Here is a 15,096-nt window from a genome sequence, read left to right as displayed (position 1 = left end):
GAATTTGAATCTACTTTGTTCCCACATCGGATTTCTGGCCGCTTTGAGGAGAATATTATTCAAAAACCATTTCGAATTCTCAAGCGGTCTCATTTCGGTGATGAAGATGGAAAATACGATGGATTGACTCTTTGCTGTTTGTGGTTTACATGCGTCAACCATAGCCATTGCGTGCGTTTTGTTTTGGGCCAAATACACATTTTACGATAGATTTGTACGAGTTCAAAGTTGAAAAGCTAAATGATCTTCATCGAAACAAAATCATTTATCAAAAAGAACCGCTTCAAAAATTATTTGACCCAAAACCATTTTTACACAAGAGAAATATCAGTATGAGCTGACAAAGACGGAGCATCTCTCAAAGAGTCGTATTCAAGTGTAAATTTGGCAATTTTACAACCAATTGGCATTTGATCCTTTTGTCAGTCAACAAATGTCCGCAACGCAAATCGGTTCATTGAATCCAGTCTATGAAGTGATGTTTGCACGATGTAACAAGACCAATATTGGTGAGCAAACAAGATGGTAATTTCATATGATTTAAATATGCACCGTCAATTCTGAGCCATATTGCATCATTTTTCTTGTAAAAATGAACAGTTTTTGCAATATATCATCCAGACAGCGATGACTTTTAATCAATAATGAAATAAAGGCGCGTCGCTTCGTTTGAGCCACCTTATATAGAGTAGAAAAAGAAGAAGAAGATACGGAAAAAAACTAACGCTTCGTTTTTATGTAGCCTGAATATTAAATAATAAAGTCCAACAAAAGCGCTGTGCGCTACGTGTCAGGTTTCATGTTTACAGCGATTGGATGAAACGCGAGGCATTTATTCAGTCAGTCACTCACTCTCTTTCACTCTGTGTGTCTGTTGACAGACTCGGATTTTCCGTCTTCCATTCGCCCTTAATTAAAAAGAAACACGAAAACCGCGCGTGTGTTCTCAATATTTATTCGCTGTTTTTTCCATTCTAGTTTCGGTATTTAGTTCATTACATTAATGGCGAGAAGAAAAAACGCTCGTAACGGATACATGTGACACAATTTGTAGTCCCGCTCGCGTTTTCCATATATATTCGAACCACATAAAATGACGATGAGAATAGATTTTAGCGCGGCGTCATGTCGTAATTTCGCACGTTCGACATCTCAATATAGCCGACTAGAGATGAGTTGCTGACAATTCATTTATGAAATAAGACACGTCGTCGTCTTCATGCCCTAAATTCCAGCTGCCAATGTTTCTATTTATTTTTTTTTTTGTTCATGCAAAGCAATAACAAAAATTACCATTTATGCGATGAAGTTTTATTCGTCGCAGTAAGCATTTCCATTTCCTCGCATTTTCATCGCCTATAATTTTATGATTTATACCCATTCAACGTTAGTTTTCCATCAATTCAGCAGCACCACCAGCCGTGTCGCCGTTGTTGTCGTCGTCGTCCAAGTTGGCTGGAACGGAACAGGAAGAGAATGGAAGATTGAGTGATGCATGACGTGAAAACAGGACGGAAAATTGATAATAAATTCATGAATAAATAAAAAAAAACGATGAAATATTCTTGAACAAAAAAGCACACGTTTGCCGCTCTAATTTCGCATTTCCCATTTGTTTCTTCTTCGGTTGTTTTTTCTCCAATTCTCTTTCTATTTCATTTTTCTCGCTACCCTCAATTTACAATGTAAAACAATTCAAAAATGTTGCATCTGAATTTTACAAAGGTGTACATTGTTACATCGCTATTTAACACTGCTAAAAAATGAAAAAAAAACTTAAAAGGAATATGGCATTTGCTTTTGCAACATTTAATGTGTTTGCACTCGTAATGGATTCGAATGATTGTCCGTTTTTTTTCTTCATCGTCGACCGTCTTTTCCTATCGTGCAGATAAAGAGGAAATTACGTTTATATTGTGCACAAAATGAAGAATGAATAAAAGCGAAATTCGAGACCAGAAAAAAAGGGACAACGAAAGATTATTCTGTCTGAAATCTGCTGGCTCATTTTTCCGTTTCCATTTCCATTTCCATTATTTGAGAACATACATATACATCTGTACACACACACTTTCTTTCGTTTGTCCATTTGAGGTAGCTTTTTTTCCATTTGCTATGGCCACGCTGCCATTTTTTATGTGTGTGCAATCAGTTTCATGTTGCCGCTTTTTTCGAGGCCTAAATTTTTATTTTCTTGTCGCAGCGGGACGACAAGCACCATCATGCCAACATTCACCCAAATATATTGCTTGCGTTCCGTTTTGCGGGCTGCTGTATTTTCCTTTCTCCCCCTCTCGCTCTCTCATTCTCAATCTTTTTCAAACATTCCTCATTTTATCGCGCAACGACGATTACCAAGATTAATGGAAAGACTTTGACAGCAATTTGTTTGACCGATGTTCGGCTGGAGCATTCTTGTGATTTTTTTTTATGCTTTCAAACACTTTATCATTTTTTTGTCGGTTCATTTTTTCGGGCACTTATACTGACTGCATTTAGAGTGGCCCCCATTTCATCATGGCATACGGATAACGGTTTGGATTTTATTGATGGCACTTTTTAAATAAATACGAGCATTTTCTATAAATGCTTTGCCATTCATTCGAATTTGTTCTCAAACAATTTGGTCCGACAGCTCAACAACAACAAGCACGACGATAGAAACGCAAAAAAAACTGAATACGTAACTTCAAACATCTTCCTGCTTTATTTAACATTAATGAGGATTACATTAAGCGGTTTCTTTTTCGTCGACTGAATACTCAATTCGATTCAGATCATCTCAGATTTGCGCTAAATATCAAAGATCTACTCTAGTTTTTCTTTTCTTTGGATTCATGTGTGAACGAAACATTTTTGGCGAACCACAACATTTCAAGAGCCAATTCATGGATGTTCACGATGCTGAACAAGCGAGGTGGTGATCCAAGATTAACCCTCTAATGCATTAATTTTTCCCAGGGCTGGGAGTACTGGTACTTGGTTGATTTTTGGCCATAGATAATTAAAAAAATATTCATAATCCTGGATTCCTCATGGTTAAGTCAGAAAATGCGATTGACATAAATCAGAGAACAATCAAATCCATTGTTTAAAAGTGTCAAAAATGTGTCTGATTTCGAGTTCGAATAATTTATTCAGTCAAATTTTTGTTTTTGCACACATTTTTGTTTATAACTTTGCAATCACACTACATAGACAAATATTGCCAAAGACAAAAATAAAGAGAGAACATTGACGAACAAAAATTCTTTTTGAAGCAATGTGATCCGATGTACGGTTTACGTTCTACAGGCGTTCAAATGTTGCCCGTCTAGGGCGACGGGTGGAAGCGACAGTTCGAACTTCTGGCCCTCTATCGACTTGATTTTGAAGCATTCTGTCATATTCAATACACGACACTTGACAGCCATTGACAGTTCATGTTGTACACATTGTTTACAAAACAAGATAGCAACTAGTGAAAATTAACTGATTTTCAGGACTGAAATCAATGAGTTATAAAAGGGGCAGCAAATTTCAAATGTATTCAGATTTATTTTAAATAACTTATTTAAACGTAAAAATCGCATAGCGGTCACCAAATCGAATATAATAGAAATTATAGCCAAACAAATGAAAGAACGTATTACTCAAAAAAAAGCCGATGTTAGTTCTCAAAAACAGTTGTAGAGGGCCAGAATGATGAACATACATTTCTATAGTTTCAGTACAGAAATACGGAATTGCTTCCACCCGTCGGTCTAGGGGCGGTTGTATGCATTAGAGGGTTAAGAAAGAAATCTTTTCAGTTCTCACATGCGAAACATAAAGTCTTTCACTTGAATTTGCTTAGACAGTATGTGAATGATGTAGTTCAAAAGTGTTTCTCATTGTGACACTGAGCTTCTTGCATGCATGTATGAGTTAGAAAGAGAGAGAGAGAGCTGTAAGTCGAAAACTTTTTTGACGACGAACTGATTGACAGCAACTTCAATAAAAGCTGACTCCATAAAATTAAAGCGAAAGAATCTCCCCAAAAACACACGCATAAACATTAGGCATGTCCTAGATATTCGCGCAAACTTTTTTCTTCACTCTATAGAGCTCTATTGAAGCCAGACAGCCATCCAGAGAGCGAACGCAAACAGCGTTCCAAATGAATAAAATGAAGAAGCGAACAAGCAAGCGACTCGGTAAAACGTGCACAAGAATCACTTTAGATCCGCCATCAATTCAAATGTCGACCAATAAATTTGTGCGCGCTTATTTATTTAGACAGGCGAATCCGGTATTCGGGTCATCTCCATACCATCGGGCTCGATCTATCACTTTTATTTACTTTGGCATTAGTCACACGAAGTGCGTAAGCATCAGAATCACTAAACCATATGCAGAAAAAGAGAAAAAGCAGTTGAATTGGGTTGTATTCCTGGCACACTGTTATATCACATCGTTAGTTAAGTAAACGGATAGGAGGCGCAGATGTTCTTCGTTTTCTTTGTCTCCAAAATCGAACCGAACATCAAATGTAACATTATGGATGCAAATAGCACATAATAAAGTAGAAAAGATGGCCATACATTCTTTGTTCGCATCTAGACCGAAGCGTCAAGATGATGGTGTGTTTGCGTGTATGTTGTTTGGTGCGTTTATTTTTTTCTTTCGTTCACTTCGTACGTAATATTATTGTTGCCGAGAGGGTTACTTCGGTCGCATTCCATGGATCATCAACTCATTCAATTCAATCCATCCGGCCTTACCAAACACTCAAACACATGCAATTTGTTCACGGCTCCATAAACACAACATAATTATATTTACCACCATAAAATCGTTGTTAATATCATGAAATCGTCCGTTGCTTTTCATTCCATGCTCATCTTGCTCAGTCTCTGTGTTTGCGCATTGGGAATGGTACGATATTGAATGCTTCAATCCAATTAAAGCAATGTAGAAATGTGAAAGTTCGTTTTGTTTGAAACTACAATAATAATCAACAATCGCAGACAATGGAACTGGATCGGTGTCAGGCTATTAATTCTTGGTATTTTATGGCGGCTGCATTGAATAGCATCATCGTTGGTCAGCAACGACACGAACTAAATTCAGGCTTTGAAAATCATTTGCCTTTTTTGTCGGTATGCAATTGAAAAGGGCATTTCACTGAAACAACAACGATAACAACGAATCAAACGAATATTCATTGCCATACAATGTATGTTCATCTCTACAGTCATAAAAACCATGCGACAACTAAGCCCATTCAGTTTGCTCATTCACACACCGAACAACACTTGTTCCGATCGATTTTCAATCCAATCCCACATTGCTATGATTGTCAATGGTGCAACGGAACAAACGAGAGGCAGCTGTGAAGGCAAAAAATACACAACGTCAACGTGAATTACATTGATGACAGTTCTATCATCGACCGCATCATCATGTTGGTACTTAGTGGATCGAAGCCATTGATTGAAATGAACGCAACTCATTTTCCCATTAATTGAACATTACACTTTTGAAAAACCGCAACCGATTCGCATGACTTTTTTTTCGTGAGTGTGTGGTGTATGAATAACCGACAAAACATGCCCTCCTATGGAGAGTGTGTGTGTGTGTGTATGTGCACATGACAGGAAGTTTGCAGCCGGATTTCTTTATCGTGCTGCTGCATTCAAATACATTTCAGCCCGCACTCACTTTTTTCCTTCACTTTCACACAAATCGATATATGCAAAATGGGAAAATATTCATCATCATTCTTTTGCTTGCGAATCGTGTTTCGCTCACACCACTCACCGTTCGCAGCATTGTTCAAGCCAAATGTTTGAACAAAACCAATTCATTTATAGAGTATGCTGTATCATGTTGAACATTCATTTGAATTGAACAGAAGAGAAGAGAAAAAAAAACCCACAACAATACGCTTCACAAATGTAAGTTGACATTAATCGATGTTTTTGAACAACCGCATTCATTTTTGAGACTCCATTCAATTTTGTTGTTATTGCAGTGCACCATTACGAAATAACAAGGGATTTCAATTGCGAAAACAACAGCAAAAATTGAATTATTATTCAAAATGGTTGGAAAATTAGTTTGCGTTATTATTACATTCATCGTTTATTTTATAAATGGCAATACGGCATGCACATTGTGCAGTGCACAGGCACACACACACACACACATACACACAGCATGATCGAACACTTCGTATCCCATTTCGTAGGGGCTTGAAAGCTTATCGAATGAAATATGTTTTAATAGAAAAAGCAAAGTAATTTCGTTAAAATGAATTAAATAGCACTCTCGAGACACCGTATATAACAACGAGACACGCTTAACAAAAGAGCGAGTGTATTGCACGTTTTATTTCGCTCGTGCGCTCGCACGAACACTATTTCTTTTATTCCTTTTGCGCAAATATACTTTGTTCGGGACGAACAATTAATAAAATTACACGAGTCAATTTGACGTCATACGAAAGGGTCCCAGTGTGGTAGTGTGCACACCAACGTGAACGAACGAATTCTCTAAAGAGTCCAACCAATGGTGCACAATGCACAATTGTCATTGCAAAATGTGTGTACATTTGTATAGAAGATAGATAGAGTAAAGGCCATCAAACTTAATTGCGTTCAAAATCCAAACGCTTCGTCACTTTGGTGTGAGCGTTTTTGGTCCAGCATTCGCACCACACTAATGAAAATTGAATGCATCACATACACATTGGCACATGACTCGGACCCTTCCGAATGGGATACTTTCGTGGAATTGGCGAACGGTTTTTGCGTGCTTGGAAAAAATAAATTGGCTCCCCAAAGATTTCAATCACACATGATTGTTCGGTCAGTACACAATTGCAAGCTGGAAATGAAGTCAAAAACAGCAGCACCCCCACCGTTGTCATCACCACCGCTGCTACTGCCAATGTTGTTGCCAACACCAACGAACTCAGCGTGTTTTGTTCATTCAATTTCAACTTTGCGATCGAACAGCAAAAAATAGCATAAATTTGTTTTGTGCAACCGTGTACATATTCATTCGAGGCTATTGCCAAAGTTATTACTTTGCACACTGCATCGCAATAAAACCGTACATTTTACGCTTTTGGCATGCATTTTCAATGAGCAACTCTTCCTTTTTCTCGTTGCATTATTCACATGCATTTAAGGAATTTAAAACCATAGCCCGACACTGCATGCACTAAATAAAGTAATGAAAATTTGCGGTTGGCAACAAAAATGCACAGAGTATTTTATGCATTCAATTCATTCTATGCACATATGCTATGGGCGAGGTGCAGTCAAGCATAAAACTAAATATTCATCATCAGCAGCAGCAGCGGCAAAACAAAACGACAGTTTCCACATGAGAGAGAAAGAGAGAGAGAGCGGAGAAAAAAGTTTAATGTTGGAATTTTGGCTTGTGGTAGGTTGGCATTTCTTTCCTCCCCCACACAGATATTGTTCGGATCTCTCTTGACACATTAGCACGGTGACTCGGTTCGATGGGGAGTTTGTCTTTAAACTTTTGCATAAATCGAATCTCATGCGATAAAATCAAATGGGCTGCCGGATATGATTGCGACGAAGGGGATGCTACATGTTAGCTTAGCAACTCTTTTGAATCGCAGCGCACACAACACACACTTATAAAAAGCCATTGGCATATCGGAATGTTATTGCTCATCACGAACATTCAGCACCGTGGATGGAATTTTTTATACCTGGGCTACACAAGCAAGGGGATCAGGTGATCACAAATATTCGCAAATGATTCATCAATCATGCTTGAAAATCGCATTTCGGTTCGATTCAAAATTAGATGCGAAACATTTATGCAAATTGATTCGTCCCGCTGATCGTTTCGCATTCATTCTCGTTTGTTTATGTGCTGTGTGTTACACAAGCACCATTGTTCGGCCGCAATGATTTGAAAAGGGTCTTATTTTATTGTGTGTCTTGCATTCAAAAGAATTCAGCGAAAAGTTTTCGTAAAAAATTCAAAATTGTCACGCTGTCACCATGTGCGATGGGTGAATGTGCACGCGCACCACCGCTCACAATGACGCATTTTGATGGCTTAGATAATCAACTCGTTTGCATGCCAACCTCGAAGGATATTTTAAGCAAACGAGGGATTCGTGCCTTCGCTCAAGATATTACACGACAATAAAGTAATTGATTGGGCTGTTTAAATGAATGTGAACATTCGATTTTACATTCGGTTCGCAGGCGACGCATAAATGGCGCAGCAAAGCTATTGATGAATAAATTTTTTACGTATCGATTTTATGCTTGATTCATTCAAACGACGGATAATATTTGGTACTCACAAATTAGAATTGATAATCTCTCTACATACTGAATCAACAGCAGCTGCCACATGGTGCCGACGAAGTAAATGAGATTTGGCGAAAATTCCAGGAATTATGCTTTCATTTCATGGAATTTTGGTGTTCGTGATTTTATGTCGCTAATTGAATTGTAATTCGGAAGATCAGAAAGTCTCACTACTACTCGCACACGCACACGCACACGCACACACACAATGTTTCAACTTCGATGCGGGTAAACTTTTTCGTGAATTTAAAGTTGATGGAATAAATTGGAATAGTTTTTGTAAACACAATGTTGCGCAATTTGCTCTCCAAATACCATGTGGTACTCCATTGAATGGAATGGAATTGGATCATCAACAGAAGCCATGATGAAATAAACATTCCATTCATATTTTGAATCACCAGTATTATTCAAATGTTATAAGTGGTTTTACGCATTGGTTGCAATGTGATTTAAAAGGGCAATCAAGTCAAAAGCATATTCTTCGCAAATCCAATCGCATACAATGATCTCATTTCATTCAAACAGATTTTGCTCTTTTGCTCGTTACTCATGACGCACACAAAGACAAAAAAACACACACACAGTGTGAAGTGAAAATAATATCACAAAAACGGCAACAGCCAATAGTACTTGGAGCAGCAACACCAGTAATTACTTTGCATAGCTCACATATTTCGTTTGTTCATATTTAAATATTGTCTAAGTTTCTTTTGCTTCATTTATGGGTTAAGTTGAAGGTCATTTGGGCGATGACAGTCAGCCGATGAGGGATACGCCTATCCTTTAATGAATTGTTTATACATGGTCAAAGTGTAAATATTTCTTTTTTCCTTTTTGCTCTTTTTTCCACTGTCTACCCTGCAGGCCGTTACAAAAGAAGGTTATTTAATGAAACAAAAATGGAAATTTCACCAGCGATGGAGACGAAGATATTTCCGACTAAAAGGTCATAAATTGTACTATGCGAAGGATGTGGATGAGGTATGTGTATAATGTATATATATCGAAATTAATAAGTAATTTGAATGAATTTTCCATTTTTTTCTTCCTGGTGGGTTGATGGCAGAATTTACCATCCTTCACACACCAATTATATACCCATTTTCTTTCGACTACATTTCAAATGAAAATTTGAATGGTGGTGTAGAAAAGACATTGCATACTCAATGCTTTCCTTTGAATTCACTTGAGAAATGCTGTTATCGAATGATTCATAATTGATGATGATACATGCAAACTGATGTGTTGCCATGTTACATTCATTTTTCATATGTTCTGTTCATCCATGGCGGATGCGCGTGTCTTTGCAGGCAAACACAGAGATAAAAATCATTTGATAAGAATGACGACATGATTTATTACATCGGATGAAAGAAAAAGCCAAGCAAAACTTTCTCCATTTTCAAGTTTTTTCAATTCCATGGAATCACTGAACGATAAATACGACGACTCAAACGCAGACAAAATGCACGTTCATGGAACCGAACATTTCATTTTGTTCATGATTCATATTTGTACTACGGCATAAAATGATGCATCCTTTGGAGCGGTATCGCGAATATTGCATGTGCGCCTAAATATAGCACAATTTCATTTATTATGTGCATTTAATTTGAGAAAAAGTTCCCGTAGTAACGATAAGCTCATGCTAATGTATGTTGCAACATGTTTGCAAAAATGTGAAATTGTTTGCCATTTTTCATTTGATGATTCGTTGAGGACTGGAGAAAGGGAAAAAGAAATTCACACATTTTCAACGTTGATTTCATTTGATTGTCACCGGCGCTGACACATTTTTAAAGAGAACTCACGGAAAATATATTGCAACCGAGAGCAAAGGCGACGAACAGGAGCGAGGGACGTATATTGAAACTAGCAACGATGACGTAAATGATAAAAGCAACCATGACACAACTTCTCGTTTACATCGACAACCGTATAGAGATCTAATTTAACCACAGATCGTGTTTTCAACTTCAATGCATCAAACCGCAACTTGTTCAATACGTACGACTTGATGGATATTGTCTATGTGTATGTATGTCGCTGGAATACTGCGCTTTTCGATGTGAAGAATGTGGCATAAATTAAATTGGAAACTTCACACGTTATACATGAATAAATTTGGTGCAGCAAATGAAAATTTCTCATCCGTTCAATTTTAATTGAAAGTTATGTCACTTGAATCGGTATGGGTGTGTGTGCGCGCTTGAGTATATGCTAAGAACTATTTACTGTAGGAAGGGAGTTCGTTTGTAATAGTGTAGGAAACGTGATTTACGATACAATCAAAGTGAGAAGGAGTGAGCGAGAGAAGGAAAAAAGAACATAAAGTGAAGTGAGCAAACGGTCGATGAGCAGAGTGCACCATGCACATTCGCTGAATGAACATAATCAATCACATAATTGATTCGAGAGAAATGGATGAGTTGCGTTTCAATTTATATGATAATGGGCGCGTATTTGTATCGAGGGCATTGAAGATTGTGGCATCATAATGTACGCGTTCGATTCACATCCTGACACACATCAAGCGGAACTGTTCGCCTTGACCAGAAATGAAGACAAGTGCGATGAAGGAAAACTGCAGAGAGAGAAAGAGTGGAAACGCACGGGAAAAAACGCTTGACACGCACGTTCGAAAAACGGCCATCAATCATCACGAGAAGAAACAAACACACACACACACAACGGGCCAACAATCACGCTGGGATTTACTTTCCGCTTTTGTTTACCTTGTGAGTTGGTTGCAATCAAGTTATACGTGACTGTGACGACGAGTGTTTCTAACCGAGCAGCCACATTGGTTTTGTATGACCATATTCGACGAAAATGTGTCTTTGCCGGCATAAAAACCATCCACACAGTAACCATTGTCTTTAATTATACATCGCCTGTAAAAGAAAAATAAGCTGAAATTTTCAAACAAAAGAGCGCCCTACAATAACAAAGCAACCGGTGAAGCGGTGCGCTACCGCAATTTCCTGGAAATGAAAATGGCAATAACAAAATGCGAAAATGGAAACTTTCATTATTTCCCATTTGTATTGTGTTTTCACTTGCAGACTGAGTTTTTGTTTTTGCAAATTGAACAATAACACGAAATCGGATAAACACACTTTTGTCAAGGTTGCATAAAATTGACCTTTGCCATAGGAAGAACAAAAAAAACAAAAGTGTATGAAAATGATATTCTCACGGGCAACAATGATTGGTGTATATTTTTCGGTTGCTCAATTTGCATTTCGAGTGAATCGAATGAATCAACCATAAAGTTGTTTTGCTTACGGCACTTCGAAGGATTAGGATTATCGGACAACAGAGAAAATTTCAGCGTAATCGGTGCTTACATATTTATTGATTGGCCTTAATTTTTGTGCACATCGCCAGAATACGCCGTAACAAGCTCTGATATTTTCAAATGTACACCGTAACAATGAAACGAACAACAATCGTCAAAATGATCGATGCATAAATTTCCACGGACGATGAACGAAATATTTCGATAAACTTCGATGATTCGTCGAAAACTTACTTCGTCATTATCATCATCATTGTCATGGAACTCGATTCGATACAAATGCGAAAAATACTAATAGACCGAGAGCCCACGTACAAAATACTATATTGATAAGTCTCATGTCAGATAATTGATCGTAGGTAGATATTAATGCCAATATTCAGAATATTTTTTATTATAGTATGAGACTTATCAATATAGTATTTTGTACGTGGGCTCTCGGTCTATAATGTAATCGTTCTTGGAAGGAGCAAATAATAATCTGGGAATTACCATTATTTCGCAATTTATCTTGTCTGTTGAATGGATGAATCATATTAAAAATGGCTTCCCTTCGATTCCAGGATGTTGTGTTGACAAATTTTGTGTGTGAATAAAAAAAAGGAGCGAAAAGAATGGAAACAATTGAATACATGGGTCAATCATGTTCTACCGTAATTTCCCAGTTAAAGGTAACCGAGCATCCGAGAATAAGAACATGAACCGAAATTGCGTAACTACAAATGAAATGCGTGCGTTAGGAATTATCATAGCACTCTAACACAATCAAATTAATCCATCATTCTGACATTTTTATGTTGACGTTAATCTTTGCATTGACTCCAGATCTACGAACATATCGTATGACACATATAGACACCCAACTCGGCAGGGCGACTCGGAAAATTCACATGCGCTCACATAAAACCATATAAGCATACATACGACGTATCTCGCGTATGCACGTATTAAAACGATTTGATGAACATCCGCACGTGCCTACTCGTATTTCAACCGTAGAAGCGGCCAACAGTGAAATGAATATATTAGAATGTGCAGGCACGCACAAAGGCAAACACAAACACATAAACGTAAACTCACGGACCACCAACAATAGCTATTGCAATGACACTTGAAATGGGTTACGACCGAGAGAGAGTTGATAGATAAAAGAAGAGAAAAACTTCCAGACCCAAAGGACGACAACGACAACAAGAAGAAAAAGCTCACGAGTGGATTATGTTCTTTTCTTTTTTGGTTTTTGCCTGTATTGAGAAGATATTTGGCAACGTGACATCGCAACTTCAAAGCAGTAGCAATGTATTCAAGTGATCCATGACTTCCAAATATGGGATGCACATCAGTCCGTGTGTCGCCATCCTTATCGTATTATATGAACAATGGCTCACACTGAGCACATGAAAGAAAGAAGAAAAAAAGGGTAAAATCAACAACAAAAACCGAATAAACAATACACAACGTACGCTAAATGTCAATAAAGTTGAAAAACTTGAGCCATTAGAAGTGGTTAATGGTTGTTTCGCAACTTTTAATTCACACCACAATCTATATTCTCTTCTTTTGATATTTGTTTACACACACTGGCGTTTGTTTTATGGCTTTGCTTGTATGCAAGAAAGCAGAAATATTAATAAATCTGTGGCTCAATCGAAAAACAGCCACAATGTTGCAATTCATTCGTCAGCATTTTGTTAAATTGTACAAAGCAAACAAAATGTGGATCCTTTTTATGAGGTTTCCTTTTGCTTCAGTTGCGAAATCAAAGCACGTTGATTGGTTACATGATTTTCTAGGATGTGATGTCATCCGTTGGAAAGTGCCTTCCCCTTAAATTATTCCAATTCAAAAGGTCACGTATTTCGAGATGTGTGACGTTGTTTTCGTCATCGTTTACCATCCCAACCACAACCAAACTTCGACATAGCCACGTCACTGTTGTACACACGCACGTTACACCTGTTTTTGACACATAAACTGAACCGCTGTTGGATGATGAGTGAGAGCACGATGCGCAAACACTTTTTCAACTCAAGCACACACACAGAGGCGCACAGACGCACACATCGGGAAAATCACTCAAAACATTCACATTTGAGCAAATACATTCACACCAATTTTCCACCCGAAAGAGACCGACTGCTGTAGCTGGTGCGTTTGAGGGTGATAGATATGGTGATGTGTCGAAATTGCATGCGATTCCCGCCAAATCAGATGTAAATACGAATAGGTCATGTGCTTGGTTGGGCTATCTGAGTGAAAATTTCCATGCAACCGAACCCATCGAGTTGGGTTCTTGGTGAAAATTCAGCTCAACATAAAAATTGAGCTAAAAACTCCGTCGAGCAAGTCTATAAAATCAACGGTCGTTCCGGAATTCACAACAGTATCTCACAAACATTGAACAGTGTAAGAATGCCAACCAGAGAAAAAAAAGAATTGCACGTAACAATCATATAGAAAAAAAAAACAACAGACCACAACTTTTTTAAGTCACATTAAAACTCCAATTTAAACCAAATAAATAAAACAAATCACAGATTTAATCAACTTTGATATTCCAATAAGTGTTTTATTACGAAATAAAAACGTAAAATCAAATTAGAGGAAAAAAACGAACAAACAGAAAATTTGTATAAAAGAAAGAGAATCCTTAAGCAGTTTGAAGTTAACAACAAAGAAGAATAAGATTTTATTGAATGTTCTCTCCCTTTCGTTTCTATATCAATCTGTAATGTGTTTGTGTGTTGCCTACGGGGAATCTTTTTTTTCTTCCGTGTGAGTGATATGCACCTGCCAAATGCTTTAAACAAATAGACGCTGCTGCTGTGTTGGTGTTGTTGGTAAAATGTGACTTTTGTATAACTAATCCAATCATGCTGCGAAAATACAAACATTTCGCAGGCTTTAACTTTTTTGTGTCAGAATAAATTGTTGTAAATAACAAGCATTCGTATCCATGTGAAATCCTGAAAATTCAAATCTTATACTGTATCCAAGAGACCGACATATGTAATCACAACTTTGACAATTAAACTTCTTGGAGTCTTTTCATTTTGGCTTGCAAAAAGAACATTCTTTGCTAAGCAGCCAACAATCGAAAAATAAATAAACTTACGTGATCTCTCGGCAGCACACGTGAACACAGTTTTCTCTCTCTCTCTCGTCGAATTTCATCAGCACAACCAACAATCGCTTGTGCCGTGCCTCATTGAGTAAGTATTTTATGCATAAATACAGATGTTTTTTTCATACATATTCGTGTTTGTTTCATCCTAAAAATGGTTCATGTTTCTATAAATAAAATGCGAGTGAAGCGTTCACATTTCAACTAAATGCTCGGTTAAAACACTCATAATGTGTTGAATTTGGCCCGTCAATTTATGGCTGCTTTTAAGTTTTTACCTATTTGAAATTTCGGAATAAAATAAATCGATTTTTTCCCAAATGAATGTTGCGACATTATTC

The 15,096-nt window shown here is 37.4% G+C and overlaps 1 protein-coding gene across 3 annotated transcripts in view; it reads left to right on the top strand.

The window, feature by feature from the left end:
* Positions 1–15,096, top strand: part of LOC129566205 (diacylglycerol kinase eta) — a 105,748-nt gene that overhangs the window by 5,406 nt on the left and 85,246 nt on the right. For 2 of the 3 annotated variants that reach the window (XM_055441949.1, XM_055441939.1), the window contains exon 2: positions 9,195–9,311. In XM_055441949.1, the coding sequence (XP_055297924.1) occupies positions 9,195–9,311 (117 nt within the window). Of the gene's footprint in view, positions 1–9,194; positions 9,312–14,038; positions 14,844–15,096 lie in introns of those variants that run through there. The other variant, XM_055441960.1, reaches the window with a different exon arrangement.

This window comes from Sitodiplosis mosellana, unplaced genomic scaffold (genome assembly GCF_009176505.1).
Source record: "Sitodiplosis mosellana isolate CC-2019 unplaced genomic scaffold, AAFC_SMos_1.0 Smas_scaffold_1, whole genome shotgun sequence".
In the NCBI taxonomy this organism is placed as follows: domain Eukaryota; kingdom Metazoa; phylum Arthropoda; class Insecta; order Diptera; family Cecidomyiidae; genus Sitodiplosis; species Sitodiplosis mosellana.
This window is presented reverse-complemented; position numbering and strand designations above follow the sequence as displayed.